Source organism: Athene noctua, chromosome 3, assembly GCF_965140245.1.
Source record: "Athene noctua chromosome 3, bAthNoc1.hap1.1, whole genome shotgun sequence".
Taxonomy (NCBI): Eukaryota; Metazoa; Chordata; class Aves; order Strigiformes; family Strigidae; genus Athene; species Athene noctua.
Window position 1 is genome coordinate 2,706,244 of NC_134039.1, and position 18,646 is coordinate 2,724,889.

The following is an 18,646-nucleotide window of genomic DNA, read 5'->3' on the forward strand; positions in this document are numbered from 1 at the left end:
TAGCTGAATAAATGGAGTGCAATGACAAGAATAGTTTAAAAAAATGTGTGTATGTGCATATTGTGTGTAAACATTTATTCATAACATATGCTGGCAATGGGAGAAGAGAAATTGCAGCTAAAATTCATAAAACTGTTTCTTTTCTTTCTAGAAATGATCAAAAATTGCACCAGATTTCTCCTTGATGATATAAATATTTTAGTCTTTGCATAACAGTTGAACTTAACTGAAAAAAAATGCAATTGTGTATGTAGAGTCTGTCATTAAAAACGCTTTAGGTGGCATCTGTGATATTAAACTAAACTCGGCCTGGACTTTCCTGTGGCCCTGAAGCCAAGTGCCTTGGTCAGGCTGTGTCTGTACTAGTAAGCTGCCTCAGCCTCCAAAACTGCGAGGCCACATTTGAAAACTGTCTTTTGGGAACAGTCCTTGAACTGGCCTGACTCCCAAAATGTTGTCTGGGTGTCCCATCCAGTGTTTAATTTATTATATGTAGACGCTGTCTTTTTTCCCTAAGGAACCTCAGGTCTTGCAGCTTCCATCTTAAACCAATGAAAAGCTAATCATATGCTTCTGCAGTGCTTAAACCAATGTTTAAAATAGCTTTTCCATTATAAGCTTGAGTTCAGCATCAGTTTGCTTTCACTAACTTTCAACCATACTTGCAAAATAAAACCCTTCCCTGGATTTTAAATTCTTATTTCATGTCTTTATAAAGAACATCTTTTCTGAGTCTCTCTTGAAATACGTTTATTTAAAAACTCTTTGATTATTTCCTTATTTACTTTTCAGATTATATCCACATCAAGATGGCTGTCAGACTTCAAAATATTTTGGGGTTTGAACAGCATTTTACTGTTGAACTTGAAGTATTTTGCTTTATTGCCTTCTGTACAGGTGGAGGGTGGAAAAAAAAGTAAAAATTGGGAAGTTGGGGCAGGGGGGTGGAACCTAACCAGAGATGTTTAAATAGGTTTTTTTTAAAGTATCGAGTTGTGAATGTAGATCAGAATCTGGGGGGTGTGTGTGTGCTTTTTAAGTAACCTGTTCCTCTTCACAAATCTAGGTGGAACAGCTGCTGAACTAAGCCAGCTGGTAGGATAAGAGAAAGGGAGAGATGGTGGTGTAAAGCCTTGGGAAGAAATATGTAGAGGGCAGTGAAAAAAAAAAAAGGGAGGGGAATGGGTGAAAAAGGATAAGCCTGAGAAAGGAAAAGCCACAACTCTTAGTATCTGCTGCTACAGAGCTTCTGTTATGTCTGTGAGTAATGGGGTGCACAGGCAGCAAGGGCTGTTGTACCCTCCTGCTGTGATTTATAGTTGCCTGTTGATATTTGTTTGCTTTACAGTTGTAAAGCCTGTAACACTGCCTTGTGCAAAGGTAAGTGTTAAACATACGAGGCAAAGAGGCTTTTGGTTAAGCTACTGTCTTGTAACAATGGAAAATGGCTTAAAAATTGTAAATACCTGCCTACTGTCTCTGAACTACAGCTGGGGCATTCTTACTTTATAGCAGGACAGTGACCAATGTATTCAGAGGCAGGTTTTCTGCTCTTGGAAGCAATGTATTGAATAACTTAGGGCAATACCTGCACCTTCCTACACTTATGTGAGGGGGGCAAAAAATTTAAATACAGCTTTAGGACCCTATAACAATTTGTTGTCTTCAAGGAGCGTAGGAAGCAACAAGGAATGGATATAATCATAGTACTTAATTACTGAACATTACTGTTGATGATTTCAGTTACGTTATGTTGATTATACAGGTTCAAAAATAATTTTACTGTTGGTAAGTAAACGTTTGGTCCAGGACAAAGAGACAAGGTAAGAATAGTTCCTGTGACCTACGTCTAAGCCTTTTCAAGGCTACTAACAGTTTACGTACCACACCTTGTGTGGAATCGTCCTGCAGTCAGAGTCTGGTTCTTGAGCAATATGTGGTGTTCCACATTATGCTGTGCACTCCTAAGGTAGTTTCTGGAAGTGCTGGATTGTCATTAGAAGCATGCATCAACATAGTCTGTGAGGAAAAAATAGTCCTCTGGCTGAATAAATAATATGCAAATAAAATTGTGTGTCTCATACCTAACCAAAATGCTGCATCTATGATCCCAATCCTATTTACCCAAGAATAATGTAAATTCTCGCAGCCAAAGTTCATTTGACCACAGAACTTTACAGAATTCCTGCGGATAACAAATTGGTGTCTTGCAGGCGGTGTTTGTGTCTTTAAAGTGGGACACTCCTACTGAATAAACTCAAAGAAAACATTTATACAGAAATAATTTTCTCAGCTAGTAATTTTCTGCATTTCTGCTTTTGGAAGCTACTGTGTTTTTGTTAAAATTTTATCCCTTATGGCTCTGTTTTGGTTTCCCCATGATTTTTCAGGGCACGTATAACACTGACTGCAGAAAAGAAATTATTGCAGTGTAATACATTATTGTTACTGTAAAAAGATGTCCTCGTTTATATAAATTTATTCTTGGCGGTTTAGAAGACCTGCAAAGAACCTGAGTGCTGAGAGCTCGTGTCCTCTGTTTAAATCATCATTTTTATGTTCTGATGGTATCCTTCATAAGCCATTTTCAGAAATGTAATTTTCATTTACAGGAAGCATTGGTTACAATTCGTCTTCTTGACGTTCTTTGTGAAATGACTTCAAACAACGGACAGCTAGAAGGTCTACAGGCTTTGCCTGGTTTGCTTGAAACAGCCATAGGTGAGTGAAAAGCCACAAGGTTTATTAACCGTTGGATTGCTCCAAATCATGTTGCTCTGAATGAAAACATGTTTTTCACAACTGGTGATAATTATCATTCTGACCTTTTAATAAAATAAATAAATAGGAAGATTGAATTAATCTACGTTTTCGAATATTTGACTTGTTCCTGGAATTTTTCTCCTTCTCTGCGTGCTCTGTTGGCCCCTATTACCCAACAGAGCCTTGATTCAACCGTCAGCAATGCGCTCTTTATACAGGAAGAGTTGGGCAAAGGACAGCTGCCTCCTGTGTTCTTCCACTGCCTGAATGTGTGTGGAGGAATTTCCTCAAGAAGCAGAAAAAGGACTTTTCCATGCTTATTCCCTTCTGCTTCCCAAATTCCTGAAAACTCAAAGTAGGTAGGTTGAATGTTTGTAACCAAATGCATTGGCTTTGAAAGGTCAGTTTGAAAGGAGCTAAGAAACAGCAAGCAAAGTGCTGTACACAAAGAAAATGAAGCCAGGATGGTTCAGAGGGACCCTGCATACTCAGGGAGGAAGGAGGTATATGTGTACTGACTTGTGCCTTCCTAAATCTTAGTACTTTCTGAGACTGGTATATGCCACTGTTTTCTGAGAAAATTGTGCAAGTTTATGGATTTTAAAGAGAAATATACAATATTTAGACTAGAAAGAAAACGGGTGAAACAGCTGTTAATTGTTACTATTTTGAGATATTTAGAAGGTCCTTGCTGTAAAACAAACAAACCAACCCAAACCAAAGGAAAAAACCCAAACAAAAAACCTACCCCAAAGACTGAAAAATATCCCAATCTCTATTTTTGGTGACAGGTTCACAGTTTTATTGCTTACAGTAAGATGACTAACAAGATGATGTGTTTTGTGCATGTGTATGTGTTTTGAGGAAACTCAAAGTTACGCATTGTGTCATCTGAATGCTTGTGTCAGTCTTTCAGCTTAAACGAGAATTTCAAGGAGCTGCAGATCAGTTAAGCTGAGCAGTTTATAGGCCAGCCCTCCCTTCCCTAGCTGTGCCCAGGCTGACTTTTCTCCACAGTGGTCTCCAGGCTAAAACATTGCTACCATGTGCATCCTACATATTTCCCACATGCCCTCAGCCAACAGGAATTTATCAACACATATAGTTTCTCTTGAAGACTAGCTTTTGGCTACAAGACTCCTTTAATCCTGGATTAGCAAAAAGGATGGAAAAACTGTATTGATGTATCATCTTCCATATTCAGTTCTGAAGACCAGAAGAATAAGGATAGTGTGAAAGGTTTTTATCTAATAGATCTTTTGATGAGGTAGTTCTCATGATACAAACTGAAATTTCCTGTTGGAAATTACTGAAAGATTGATTGAAGGATCTGAAAAAAAAGATCATTCAGATTTTAAGTATCAACTAAGGAGTGTGTCTTGCTATTTTCAGTAGTTGTTAGATTAAGTTAGAGAGTAATTCTCTAAGTGTTAATAATATCTTTAGCACTGTTAACAGCTCGATTGCACAGTGTTTGGGAAATATCACCAGGGAGGGAAAGGATCTTTTGGGCTGAAGGGTGTTTTGGAAGAATTGCTCTTTGGGATGATGAGGGAACGGCAGGCTGAGGTGTCCTTTAGTTGAGAGCACGGGGGACATCCCAGGAGCAGTTGCTGTGTTGTGTCGACGTGCAGCGTTTGAGGGGAGCACTCCTCTCTCTGGGTTGGCACCGTGCATGGAAGGTGCCTGCTTTCCTTCCACCTTTTCCTGTGCTTCCCCTTCCAGGTAGGTGCACTGCTCGTTGCATTTCTTGTCTGCACAGCAATAAAATTTGAAGAGTTTTATTTACTTTTTTGAAGGATTTTTGGGTTTGTTTTTTGTTTTTAATCCTCTTGTTCAGGGGTCTCTCTTAAGGGCAGGCAGAAGGTTTGGGAAGACCATAGAATTCCCTCTTAGGTGTTTCTGTGGGGGAAAATACAAAGACTGTAAGGCAAGGAAGCACACAAAGTGGAATGCCACGAGAAGGATATGAGACACTGCTGATTTTTATGAATGTATGGTTTTTAGGGTTAGTCAGGAGATTGATTGATTTTTTTTCCTAGTTCAAAGTATGAACAAAAAGAAGTGGTAGCTGTCATACGGGAGGCTTCTAGGCCCTAGTTAAATAGTTTCATATTTTAAAATATAATAGTTAATAGTTTCATATTAAAAAAAAAAACCCCTACCAAACATGTAGTTACCTCTTTATCAGCACAGGAGATTTTTTTCTTCTCCTGTATCATCTGGGAGTGAAACTATAATATGAGGACTTATGTAGTTTCTTCTGATTGAAATCCAGGAAATCTAGTGCCCATTCCACTACGGATGATGTCATATTTTCAGCAGGAGGGCTTATATAACCTGTGCTATATGTGCTATAACCTGATTTTTGCTATGTTTTTACTGTTCCATCTTAAGTTGCATGAAGCTTCTGGGGGACAATGGCATGCCTGGGCATTTATTAGTATTGCAGGTTGCTTAGAGGAGAAATACTTGTTAATTTTTAAATATAGGCACAGCCTTTAGTGAATTGACTTCTCAGCTCTGTGAGCTCTCAGGTGTTCACATGATTTCAACTTCTCTTTTAGGTGTGGTCTCTTTGTGGAATGTTGTTTTCACAGATTTTAGTTTCTCTTCTCCCCGATTCCTCTCTGGAGCATTGAAGAAAAAAAAAATCCTAGTTGCTGTAAACTAGCATTTACCATATAGGAACATTAGTATTTCTTAGCTGACAAGGTTAGGGCACTGAAAGATTTGTAAAGATGTGTCAAGGTGCTAGATGTACTCAAAATCTTTTCTTATACTCCAGGGTTAGGAACAGACTGGAGCAGAGAGGAAAAAGTAATTCTGTGATTAGTATGTATTGCTGTGACAAGTTGAAAATAAAGGAAGTTTTCTAAAAAACTTGGTTTTAGCAGTATATTTACGGTGCCAGAGTCATCAACAGCCTACAAATTCTGACTCTTCAAGTAGAGACTGATGGCACCAGCCTTCAGACTTCATGTCTGAACTATGTAAGTGTGTAAAAAGGACACACAAATACCTTCTGCCATGGCCTTTTATGGTTATACTAGGACAAATTAAGAAATTAAGGAAACTTTCAAAGTTCTTTTGACATATTGCTGAATATCTGAAATTATATTGATTAACTTTTAACCTAAGAGTAGTAGAGCTCTGTGTAAAGTGATACTAATTTTCATGTAGTAATTAAAATATTCTTGTTTTCTGTAGATACTCTGAGATTAACTCATCTTGCTGGGAAACAGGCTGTAAATATTTTCACTGCCACACATATGACAGGGCAAGAAGAAATTTCGCATCCAGCTGTGGGTTTTAAATCTCATCTCATTCGTTTGATTGGAAATTTGTGTTACAAAAATAAGAAAAACCAAGACAAGGTAAGTTTATACATTTTTCTGGCAGAACTCTGACATACCTGACTGTGATTTTACTGAGAACAATATACTGTTGACCTGTAAATAGAGATTAAAATTGGTCATGTAAAGGAGATATTTTTTTTTTCATTTTTAGCGTTTTTGAATTATTATCACAGGTATGCTAACTTTTAATAACAATGTGATGTGTGTCTGTCTACCTTCTACTTCAGTCATATAGAATTCAAGGCAGTGCCTAACTCCTTTACTGTATTCATTTCTGCACTTTCTTTGAAAAGAAAATATCTGAGACTAAACCTCAACTTTGCTTTGAAGAAATGGATGAGAATTGTTGCATGAACTTAATTTTAAATCTTTGAATTAGTCTCTAATGCTTTTTCCCCTTTGCCACCCCTTCCCTAAAGTTTTTTATTAAAAATGTAGGTCTGCTTCCATCAAATCTCAGTAGCCTCAGCTTGGTGAAAGGTTTCTGTTTCTCTAGCTCTTCCTTGTTATAGAGAAACCCTCTGACTTCTGTATCTTCCTTTCCTCATAGAGGTGTCATACCTTACAGCAGCCTTGTCCTGGAAGGAAATGGTCTTGAGTAGCCTTTGTTACTGATATTAGTTATTGAACAAGGAAATTTGGGATTGTTTTTCTTTCTTTATTAATTTGAATCAAAATTTTCACCCACTCTCAAGCAAGCAATTTTTAGCCTAAAAAAGTTAAAAACACAGAAGAAAGGCTGTATGAAAGAAGGATTAAAGGAGATAATGGAGTATTTTACTTCTCTTTTATGATGTCAGATGAGACCCATGTCAGCAAGCACCAAAACCACAGTAAATTAATAGTGTTTATTCTTCAGGGAGCTGTGTATGATGAGATACTCTTGAGTCTAATTCTGTGTTGTGAAGGAGCTATCGAGACATCAAGTACTGAAAAATCCATCTCTGTTAGAAGCTTCTGTTTCCTAATTTATTTATTTTTTTTGGTGATTACTTCATTTTACAAAGATAATAGAATCTTTTGTATGATGCCATCAGCTCTTCTTTCAACAGCTTCAGTGTCTACCAAGTTAGACTTTTTTATAGTGGCAGCAGGGCATTTTCACAGTATATGAGAGCAGCACTCCCATTTCCTTGTCGTTTTTTTTTTTCTGCAGAGAAAAGGAAAACCTGAGGAATGCATTTTGTCTGACAAACAATAACAATATGTGTATATAGATGGGAAATAGGGTAATGATCCTCCCTTTCCCCATTCATATTACAGTATATAATAAAAGGTTTTAATATTTCTGAAAAATCCTATTAATCCCATTAATCACTCTTGCATAGCTTTGTCTCTGACCGTTATGATGTAATATGTGTTTATATAAGTGAAATACATTTTTGTGGAATACCTTATGATAGTGGAGGGGAGGGTGTTGCTTTCATTTTGAAAGGGTTGATTTACTGCTTATTGTTCATTTTCGTTCGGATTTTCAAAGGCCCCTGGAGCAATTAGGCATGCAAGCTTAGTGTTTTCAGTGGAAGTTGGGTATTAACTTGCCTTAAACTGCCTGCAAATATTATTGCTTTATGCTGTCTTGAAAATTACTTAAGATTCTGGTGTGTGATATCATGGAACATTATTTAAGTACCGTTGAAACTTTAGAAATGCCAATAGTATGATATCCTGTCTGCACCTTCAGCTTCTTTCATAAAATTTAAATTGGTTCTAATAAATGCACTTGTCGTTTTTAAGGCAGTTTCCATATGTACACACATGTTTGTGAGGAAAGCAGCCCATATCACTGCCCGGACAAGAAAACTGAAGTTTTGAGATGAGCGAACTGTTCAAAGCGGTGCATGGGTCAGACCTAGAACTGGATGAAAATGGGGTTAGTTCATGTGTTCCCACATCTCTCTTCACAGTAGTATCTCACAATATATGTCTTCTTTTATATCCATTATTGAGTTTACACAGAGTTTACTTTCTGTACTCAGTCAGAAGTAATTTAATACAGGGTAGATTGTGGCATTATTCTATAACAAGTCAACTGATCAAAGCATCTGAGAAACCTTGGGCTTTACCATTGACTGTCGTTTTTTTGGGACTTACCATGGGAATTATAGGCACAAGATGGGGAAGTGGCTTCCTCTTTGGTCAGTGTAGCTGGTTGCCTAGCATGAGGGGGCTGCACATCACTTACCAAAGGCTCCTGACCAGCAACGTTAATATTCTGATTCTTAAATGAACTGAGGCTTTCATACTTGTTTTCTCTAATATTTTTCTGTAATTTCCAGTCCTAGCAGAGCTCTTTTCCCAGTAACAACGATAATGTTGTAGTAAATGAAGTAATAGCACACTACTACTAATAAATAATAAAAAAATACAGCCTCTAGTTTTATAAATAACCTTGTTTGGTGTTGCTCTGCCTGACTTATTCTGAAAACATAAGCAGTTCCCAAAGACCTGGGGCTCAAACGGTGACTTGAGCTAAGCCCTCCAAGTGGACAGAGTTGCATCACTGTTTTCAGGAGCTTCTTCAAGACCCGAGTGACAACCTGCTGGTTCTTTGTGAGGTGGGTCTTGGAGGCAGGCTACACCTCAGGCAGTGTGCCTCTCCTGAAGTACAGTGGTGCGGTCCTACGTGTCGGGCGCTGGTGACACAGGTAAAGCAACAGTGAAAACCTGGAGGGGGAGAATAATTGCTCGGCAAAGGCTGCTTCTTCATTTCTGTTCATGGTCTCTGCCTGCTATAAGGGCAATAATTACAGGGGATTAGTGCACTGCCTTGTTGGCAGTGGTGAAAAATAGTGTAATGCTTTGGAACAGAGAAATATCTTACGAGTGTTTTGTTGCTTCTTCGCTTTCTGTTTAAAACCATTCTTTGTTGTTAGAAAGCATTCTTTAGCTTGTACTCTGTTAGCATTAGGAATGCATTCTTTACATCTTTTCTTCCTCATAGTTTTACTTACACTGTTGTGATAAGTTCTTAAGATATAAGGGAGTGGGCAGACATGTAAGCCATAAACTGAGATGCAATTATTAAAATAGGTTTTGCCAGGTTTACTGCCCACTTGGATGGGTTGGTATTTGTAAGAAAAGTGTCTGATAAAATGTTTGTTTTGGACTCATAAATGTTGGGTATGTGGATGTCCGGAGTTACACACACTCCTGCATGAAGAGCAGAGAAGAGCAGATAGAAATGCTGAACTCAGGAGTGTTGTCTTGAACCTGCCAAGAGTCTTCAATGGATGTGCAGTTCTGCACTTGCTTTCTCTGTAGGAGGAAGAGGTTTCCAGAGTTCTTGTCATGCATGTGGGGCAGTCCTGTGACTTCTGTTTTGTTACAGAACTCCTTCACAAAGCTGGATTGTATGTTTTGAGTAAATATACTGGAAGGAAAGAGGTGGGTTCTCGGGCTGAGCAAGGAGTGGGGTTTTTGTCTGGTAGATGATGAAGTTATCCAAAGGAAAAAGTGAAAATTCCTCCTTACTCCCCTCACCTTGTTTGACTTGCCTTCTAAACACCTCAGTTTTATCATCTGGACAGAATTTATACTATTTTCTGGAGGGGGGGAGGCTTTAGACCCTTATTTTCCACTCTCACTTTTAAAGCTCTGAAGTGATGAATTCAGTGCAGCTCTTTCTGCTTGTTTAGTATAGTGGACCTGTTTATTTTAATAATGAATAAAACTTAAAAAAGAAACCTAATGAATGAAGTATAGAGGATGTAATTCTTTACTGTAGAAACAAAATACAAAATGGGTCACAACAATTGATCTGGATCCCTATTTCTTTGTTCATTTACAAGACTATGTACTGGAAGGTGAGTTGATGAATCTCTGCCGTATTGTGACAGTTTGCACTGCTCTGCACAACCTTATTTCCCTAAAACTTGTTTATGTTGTGAGGTGTTTAAAATAGTTGATTGAATTGCAAGTGTCATCAGTACTTGAATAAGCAGTGGAATAATGTAGACCTTATTCTGCATCGTTTCCCTTCCTCTCTTGTAAAGGCTTCAATCACTTAACCTTGCTGGAGGTAGTAAATAGGGAATCAAAAGGAAGTAGAAAGCTTGACAAAGTTTAATTGCAGTCTTTAGTCACTGTTCACTCTGGTTCACTATTACCTCGGAGATCAAACAGGGGAATCTGAATTGCCTGGGGCTTGTGTCCTGTGAAAACCATTACCGAGGATACAGCGCTGTCTGGAACAGGCAAGATGTGAGACATGAGCTGGTTCCTTGCAACGGGGGAGCAGCCAGCTGGCAGAACATCCGTGTGCTGAGATCATGCTGTACTCTTGCCTTCTGAGAGGGATCCTGAAGGGAAGACTGTGACGTTTCTGAATGCAAAGTTAGGCTTAACTTAGTAAGAACAAAGCGCTTAGCTTGGGTTTGGAGCTGTAATCTGGTTGCGTTGGCTTTGCCATTTTTGACTGACTCTTGTTACTAGTAGGATGGGTAGTATATTGCTACCTGCTTACTTTGTCTAGCAATTAGTTTGATACATGCCCAGAGATCTCTATCCCACTGCAGAACAGTGAATACACACAAGTATATCTCTGAGATGTCTCTTTTTTTTAAATCAGGTGGTTAAAAGCAAAACCAATCCCTTCAGGAAAAGAAAGCAATCCATACCCTTATGCCAAGGACATTGTAGATACCTGGGATGCTGATGGACCCTCTGAACATGTGTGTTTCATTGGTAAAGTTATCCTATTGTTTATGTAGGGGGAAAAGTTTTAAATACAGAATTGTCTTTGGTACTGGCACCTTCTTACCTGAATGGAATCACTCTAATGGGGTGAACAGTTTATGAGGGCAATTTTTTCACATGCCTGTTTTTATTGGAGGTGACAGCAATGCTGCTTCTCATGCAATTATATTGGTTTTTGTCAATGCAAAGTTGAGAAAGGAAGTCCTCTGCAAGAGAAGGGGAGAAGAAAAGCTTCTACAGTTAAAATTAATCTTAATAAAAGCAGCAATTAAAACATCTGGATACGGTTTAATATAACTTGAATTTTTTTTTATGTATACATCTAAGCCAAATTGTTTTATATGAGACTCCCTAATTTGAAGACTGTTGAAAGTATGAACAAGATTTGACTTGTTTGGAATTCAGTTTTCCATTCTCTTTTTCAGTGGGGCAGGGTGTGCAAAGAATTCAGTTAGAATACAGTTAGAAAAAGGTGCCAGCATCCATAGATCAAATTGTCACCATTCAACTGCTTAACTTAATCTTCTTGCTGTAGTGATTATAAAACAGCAAATTTCAAACTAAATACTAAAACTTTGTTTTATTTAACAGTTGGCTCTTTCTCACCTAAGGTTTTAAAGAAGACTGTATGAGCTTATCTGTTCTTTTTCTTCGGATTTAGTTTAACTTTTTTAAAGTAATTATATTCTTCCTGACATGCCAGGATTTGGAGTTACTTGCAGTGGAGAGTATCCCACATTTATCTGCATAATCCCTTGAGAGAGGGAGGAGAGAAATAAACCACTCTTGATTTCTTCATTAGAAACCCTCATAATTGTGATGGTTGCATTTTCCTAATGTTAAACATAAGCCTGAAATGGAATTGATTCTTGGTTGAGAGTTGAGCAAAAAAGGAGGAGCCTTTTGGATCTGGATGCTCTGAAGTGATGAGCTTCTGCACACCTAACTAAAGTTCTGCATGGTTCCACTGTTTGAATGGGGCGATTCTAATGTTGTAGCTATCTATGGTTTAATGCTTTGCTAGATAAGGACAAAACAATCAGGGTGTTGCACGACTGAGCCCTTTAATTGATAAGTTTTGTCTAGGTGTAGCACTGCAAAAGTCATCAGTAAAGCTTAAAATGGGCTTTCTCACAGAAGTGCTTTAAAAGCCTGGGTTTTGCTGTGGAAATGAGATCTCTACCTAACTAGAATTGAGATACCCTGAGTAGAAAAGTATCTGTGGTTCCAGAGTGTCTTTAAAAGTATGTGTTATGACATATAAGGTAACTGTGTCTAGTGCTGGTCCCATATGGATTTTATGTTAGTCTTCAGCTTTGTCACAATCATGAACCCTTAATGAAGTGCCAAGATTTTAATTAAAATGCTAGAGACAGTTAAACAACAAAGAATCATGACATCTCGAAGTGGTGGGACAATACGAGTAGTAAAGGGTTGGTGCGGAGTCTTTTTGCCCTGAGGTCGGAGATGCATGCCTAATGCAATATAGTTTGTAAAGAACTGAATTATTTTTATAACAACATGGTTCATTTGTTGTTAGAGAATAATACAAAACTTTATTTTGTTGTGCTGCTCCTTTATAGGCAACAAGCTAACGTTCCCTCTTGTCCTGTTCCTATTCCCCCTTCCGCTCCACCAGCTTTTGGCAGTTGATCCAGTCGTTCCTTGTGACTTTTATGGTTTGACCAATTTCACTTGAAGCCTTGACCATAAAATGTATTGAAAGTTTTCTCTTGCAAGGAACTTAGATGCACTTAGGTACAGTCAAAGTTTCATATTAATGGAAATTTTAATAGTGTGTAAGCTATTTCTTTGTTTTTCTTTTAGGTTTTATTTTAAACAGCTTCCACTTGATATTTAAATTGCATGTTATATAGAAACATCTTCACATATTGATTGTCTGGATATCCTCAATGATTAGGTGAAGGCTGATGTGTGAGTACCATACTTCCCTTCTAGTGTATTACTGGCCTGCTTTATGTGGAGGATTACCATAATTACCATCCAACAGGTGTATAAAGATCAATCTGCTTAGTATTATGTTCTCGTGATTCATAGACTGAGACTTTGAGCAAACCTTGAGTGTACATAAATGTAAACTACTTTGGCTTCTCCCAATGTAAAGATGTCTGTAGAACGATGATTTTATGCAACATGCGTTTGTCAAAAGCAAGAATGGGACTTGGGCATTTTGGAGCAAAAGAAGGATTGTGGGAGGAGGATTATTTTCGTGAAGTTCACAGTGTTTTAAATTAAGATGTTGGATAGCTCTAGAAATGAGATTAATTGCTTTGATTTATAGCGGAGAGGGAAGATAGAAGAGAGTAAGTTGACTAGATGTCTTCTAACGTTCAAAATTAAAACAAGCTGGCTCTGCATACATTTCCAAACAGTCAGTTCCAATTTACAGCCTTGTTGGCCTCTTCTCCATTCTGAACAGTTTTTTGAACCCTATTTGGTGTTGAACCCCACTACCATTGTGGCACAGCACAGGACTAGCCCTTTTTAAAGGAAAGCTCAGCATGCTGTTGTCAAACAGCCATTTCCAGACCTTTTTCAAACTCACAGTAAGCACTCAGAGTAAGTGTTGAAACTGCCTCTGTAGCATTGATGTTTAGTGTGCATGTTGAAGATGAGCAGCTCATGTAAAAATACTCATTTTAAGTCAGACTGAAGTATAAAAATAAGGTATTGACCTTTATGTGGAAGAATTTTCAGAGGTTTCTGTGACTCCTTTCCCGGTCCGGTGGGCTGAGTAGTTAGTTAGCGTACATGTGTAATCTTGGTGTTCACCAGAGTCTTTTGGCCTGTTGCACGTTTTTTAGACTTGCTGGTTTGCAGAATTATTTGGAAGGTGTATTGTGTGACATTCCTCTCTGCTTGGAGTAATTGTTACATACCCCAGGGTGAACCATACGATGAGAAGAGGGTTACAGCTGTGCTGTGGACATCTCGGGTGGTTCTTGGCATGTTACCTCCTTTGTAAAACAGAGGAGTGTTCTCCTGGGCTTTGAAGGGGCTTTTGCTCTTCTAGAATAGCCTCGGCATCGGTTTAAGGAACGCTGAAATCAGAAAATGCCTTTGCTTTCCTCACTGATCTCGGTCAGCCTCGTCATTTCTTTTTCTGGGTGTATATTTTGAGGCCTATAAAGATGGGAGATGATGTGACCTAGCTTGTCGAAGAAGGACCCTGAGAGTCATGACAAATTTTTTTTCTCCTTTCTCCACCTTGGATTCAGATGCTTTAGTAAGACATGGGATGTTTAAAGTTCTAGTAGCTTGCAAAATATTCTCAAGTATTCAGAGATTTTTTTTGTTGTTGTTCCATATATCACTCTCAGTTAAATAAAGAGCAATGTATCAACCAAAAATGTTTCTTTCTAGTTTACTAGATGGTGAAGAACTGGATTTGTTTGGGGTACTCAACGTTAGGAAAACTGTTACTAAAATATCCACCTTCTGATGTGGCTAATTTAGTATTTAAAAAAAAAAAGCTCAGAAGCCGTACTGTACCCAGCACTGCAGGAAGGGGGTGTATCGGTGTTTCCTGCTTTTTGCCAGTGTTATTGATTGCTGGGAGCAAGGCCACCGTATCTGGAAGAATGTCAACCTTTTTGAATACTTTTTCTCCAGCTCAGATTTGAGCTGTTCATCTCAATTCTTTCAACTTTTACTAGTGTCAGATACAAGTGACATATTATTTTCCATTACGCTAACAAGGAATTTCACTACTTTTCTATGTTGTTTTTCATTGTTCTAACCTCAGCATGAACTTTTTGAGTTTCCCTGTCTTTTCCTAACTGCTATCCCACATACAATTTCTTTGTTTGGGTTTTTTTTTTTTTTTTGGGGGGGGGGGGGGGGGTGTTGTTTGCTTGTTTTAAAGCTGCACCAGACTTCACAATGAGCTTGTGTTATAATACTGTGAGTGTTGAACATGATCCCTTCTGGATACATAAAACTTTATCTTCCTTTCCACTTACAAGAGGTTGCGTTTGCTGTTTTAATTATCCAGTGAGGCACAGGAGTCAGTCATCTTTTCATCTGTTTCCTGGGTGGTTCCTAAAGTTTGGTTACTGTGAGATAATGAAGTTTCTCAGCTTGTATTTTTATGACAGTCCTCAAGTTTATAAACATAGGCACAAGCAAAAAAAAACCCACAAATTTTCTATTTTGTTGGGTATTGAGATTTAGCTACTTGTAATTTGTCAGTTCAGTTCATATTTTGGAAGTACCAATAAAATAGTTTCATTGAGGAAATAATGGAGCATGACCTATGTGATAGATTACATTTTGTGATTAATTCACTGCAGTAACTCTTGGTTTTAGTGGTACTCTGTGCTACGTTCAGGGCGAGGAGGACATGAAGGAGACTTTGTGTGAAGAGGGGGTGGGAAATCCCTTACCAGTGGTCAGCAAGTAGGATGCTGAACGCATACTACCAAGTCCTGCTATTAGCTTTCCCACCAAAATCAGGGAAGCATTGAGCTCGACAGAAGCTTACAGATGTGCTTACAATCGTCCAGTTTCGGTGTCCTCGCAGTGGGGTTCAGTTCCTTAACTCCCTCCACTCCTGTGGCAGCCCATCACTGCGTTCAGTCGAGCTCTGATGTCTCGCAGGCTTCAGCCTGGCTTTGTCTTATCAAAAAAGCAGCTGAGAGCCTGTGTAACTTCTGTCACTAGCCCCGATAATTGTTTTCTAAAACTCCTGTTGAGGCTGTATCAGAGCACCTAGTCTTCAGATTTGGTTTTCTTTAGGTTTCTCCCCCCCCTTTCTCCTGTTTTTCTTTGTGTCTTTGAGAAGAGAAAGGGAAGTGCGGTGACTGTCATCTGCAGTTTTGGATTTCTGCCATTGGGTGATGCTGTTTGTTCTAAATTGTAGACCTGGAGTATTCTTCTCCTCACTGTTCAGCATGGGCATGCTTGAACGAAGTTTAGTGATGCCTGTGCCCAAAGGGAACTAAAATACTTGTATAGTCTCATTTCTAAAGCCTGCAGAAGCGGTGAATGAGGATGCCCATGTCCGAATAGGCAAAGGTTCTGCCTATTCAGATCTTATTTGCAGGATTCCATTCAGTTATCTTTTCTGCTTGAAATGCAGGGAACTTTGAAGAGCCCAAATATTGTTAGAGGGCTGCAATAATATCAAAGTAAGTGGTGATCATTTTTGCATCCTTTTATTAACTATAGATTATCTAATCTCCTTACTATTAGAAGAAGCCTACCTTGCTTTTCATGCCTGCTTTTATCTGTACAGTGGTAGAACAGGTAAAGAGAGAACATCTTTAAGAAGATTCTAGAAAAATATCTCAGTTCTTACATTGTTTATGGACTTTATAAGCAGCGAGGATCTTCTGTCTGTGTTTTGATGGAGAACAGAGTAATAATCCCTCTACAGTCTACTGATATCTTTATTTTGGCAATTCACGTTAACTGTGCTTTTCGAAAAATTTCTATTCTTTAATCAAAACAGCTCAGTATTTCCATAAAGAAGTGGCAGAGATAAAAATTACCTCATTAATGAGCATTTAAATGTTTAAAACTGCATGTCTCCAAGTTCACACATCATAATTGCAGTCAGACAGACTTGTTCAGGCTGTTATGGCAGAAGTGGTTTGCTGGAAGGATTTTGAAGGGACATTGACCGAAGATCTAGTAAAGACACTGGAAAAACAGTTGGGCGTTAGTTTAAGTTCCTTGAATAGAGCTCTGCCTATATTTAGATATTGTAGTGATGGGAGCAACTTCAAAGTACTATGTCAAGTGATCTCTGTGCTGAAAGTCAGAGCACCAAGATGATGTTGAATTAATCCTCTGCTGTTTGTGACATGCAGAATGAGCTAAATTTGCAAAAGTCAAGATGGTGGCTTGATTGTAGGTATTAAGCTTTAGTTGATTATAGAGACTGCTGGCAAGATTTCTTCCATCTTCCCTCCAAGCATTTCCTTTGGAAAAAATCACAGGACTGGTTGCTTCCATCCCCTATCCTGATGTGAAGCTCTCCTCTAAGGAAAGAGGAAACCTGTGTCTCCAATGTGGTTTTTCTTCTCACCCATAAGGTTATTCCTCCATAGGATAAGATTAAGTTCTTGCTAATAATTGATGTCTATTCAGGTGGAGGATCCCTGTGGGTTTAGCATGAGAGAGTAACCAACTAGACAACAGCATTGCACATCTATTTATTCCCCTTCCAGACACTGATACAGGCTCCTGTGGACTCTAGCAGGGTTATATCTGCTTGGAAAAGAGAAGTGATAATACATAGTATGCCCAAACAACCCTCACCTCCGAGACTGACTTACTAAATTTTCAGATGCATCCTCACAGTCTGAAATTCAGAAATGCGCTTTTTTGCCACTGACTGAGAGAAAATAAATGTCTGTGTGCGTGTTGTAAATGGCTAAAACAGGTATAGAAACTGTTGGCAGTTGTGGTATACAAATAAGGGATGATTTGACCAAAGTCATTCTTCCGTTGTGGTATACAAATAAGGGATGGTTTGACCAAAGTCTGTCTTTGCAAGATAAAACAAGATTGCAGTTCCATATAATAACTCTTATGTTATCATTCTGGTGGGTTCTAAATGTCCTGTAGGTATAAAAGTTTAGTGATCTGATGAGGTACAGAAGAGAACTCTACTCTGTTTTGCATGTAAGCACTAACCCACACACTTGTACCAATTTATTTCTGAAATTGGAAATACAGCCTTGCTGTCAAGGGGGTGCTCTTGTCTTATTGTTCATTGTTCTCATTTATGACATGGAATAACTTGTGTAATTCTAGGGAATAGGGTAATTGATAATCAAATTAGCTATTTTCTGGTTTGCTATCTGTAATCTGTATAATTTTAGATAAATATATAGGGGGGTGTATCTAATTTTATATAAACATATAGGGGTGGGTGTCTGTACATATAAAATATATATATGAATATAAATATATAATATATATGTGAAAAAGAAGCGTGGACAGTAGGTCAAGGGAGATGATTCTCCCACTCTACTTTGCTCTGGTGAGACCCCACCTGCAGCTCTGGGGTCCCAGCATGAGAAGGAGACAGACCAGTATGAGCCAGGTCCATGAGACCCACGAAAATGGTCAGAGGGCTGGGGCACCTCCTCTGTGAGGAGAGGCTGAGAGGGGCTCTGGGAGACCTTACTGCAGCCTTTCAGTACTTCAAGGGAATGTAGAAGAAAGATGGAGAGAGACTTTTTATCAGGGCATGTAGTGATAGGACAAGGGGTAACAGGTTTAAACTGAAAGAGGGTAGGTTTCGGTTGGATATAAGGAAGAAATTTGTGATGATGAAGGTGAGGAGGCCCTGGCACAGGCTGCCCAGAGCAGCTGTGGCTGCCCCCTCCCTGGAAGGGTTCAAGTCCGGGTTGGACGGGGCTTTGGGCAACCTGGGCTAGTGGAAGGTGGCCCTGCCCGGGGCAGGGGGTTTGGAACTAGATGAGCTTTAAGTTCCTTCCAACCCAAACCAGTCTGGGATTCTATATACATACAAACGTAGAGGTGTATATATACACGTACACACACACACAAACTGATCTGTTGCCTCAGTATAGTACTGTGTGGTGACTTCTTTGGAAAAAATACAGAAGACAGGTGTTATTTTTAGTTGAAACTAATTGCATTGTACAACTTAGATTTACTAGTCTTCCTACAAGCAGTGTTTACATTGCTTTACCCATATATACTGTGAAAGAGATTTTCAAATACAAGACTAATCTCTTGAGTAAGAATCCTAACTTTTGTTCTATTCCTTGGAAAAAAGTTGCATTGTTAGTTGTTTTTTTTTTTTAAAAAAAAAACCACTAGAATAA

General features: G+C 38.7%; 1 protein-coding gene across 2 annotated transcripts in view; it reads left to right on the forward strand.

Moving 5' to 3' along the window:
* Positions 1 to 18,646, forward strand: part of ATXN10 (ataxin 10) — a 120,205-nt gene that overhangs the window by 50,650 nt on the left and 50,909 nt on the right. For both annotated transcript variants that reach the window (XR_012633272.1, XM_074901192.1), the window contains exons 8-9: positions 2,613 to 2,721; positions 5,974 to 6,140. Coding sequence is in view for 1 of the 2 variants with exons in the window: in XM_074901192.1 (XP_074757293.1) it covers positions 2,613 to 2,721; positions 5,974 to 6,140 (276 nt within the window). In the remaining variant the exon portion in view is untranslated. The remainder of the gene's footprint in view (positions 1 to 2,612; positions 2,722 to 5,973; positions 6,141 to 18,646) is intronic.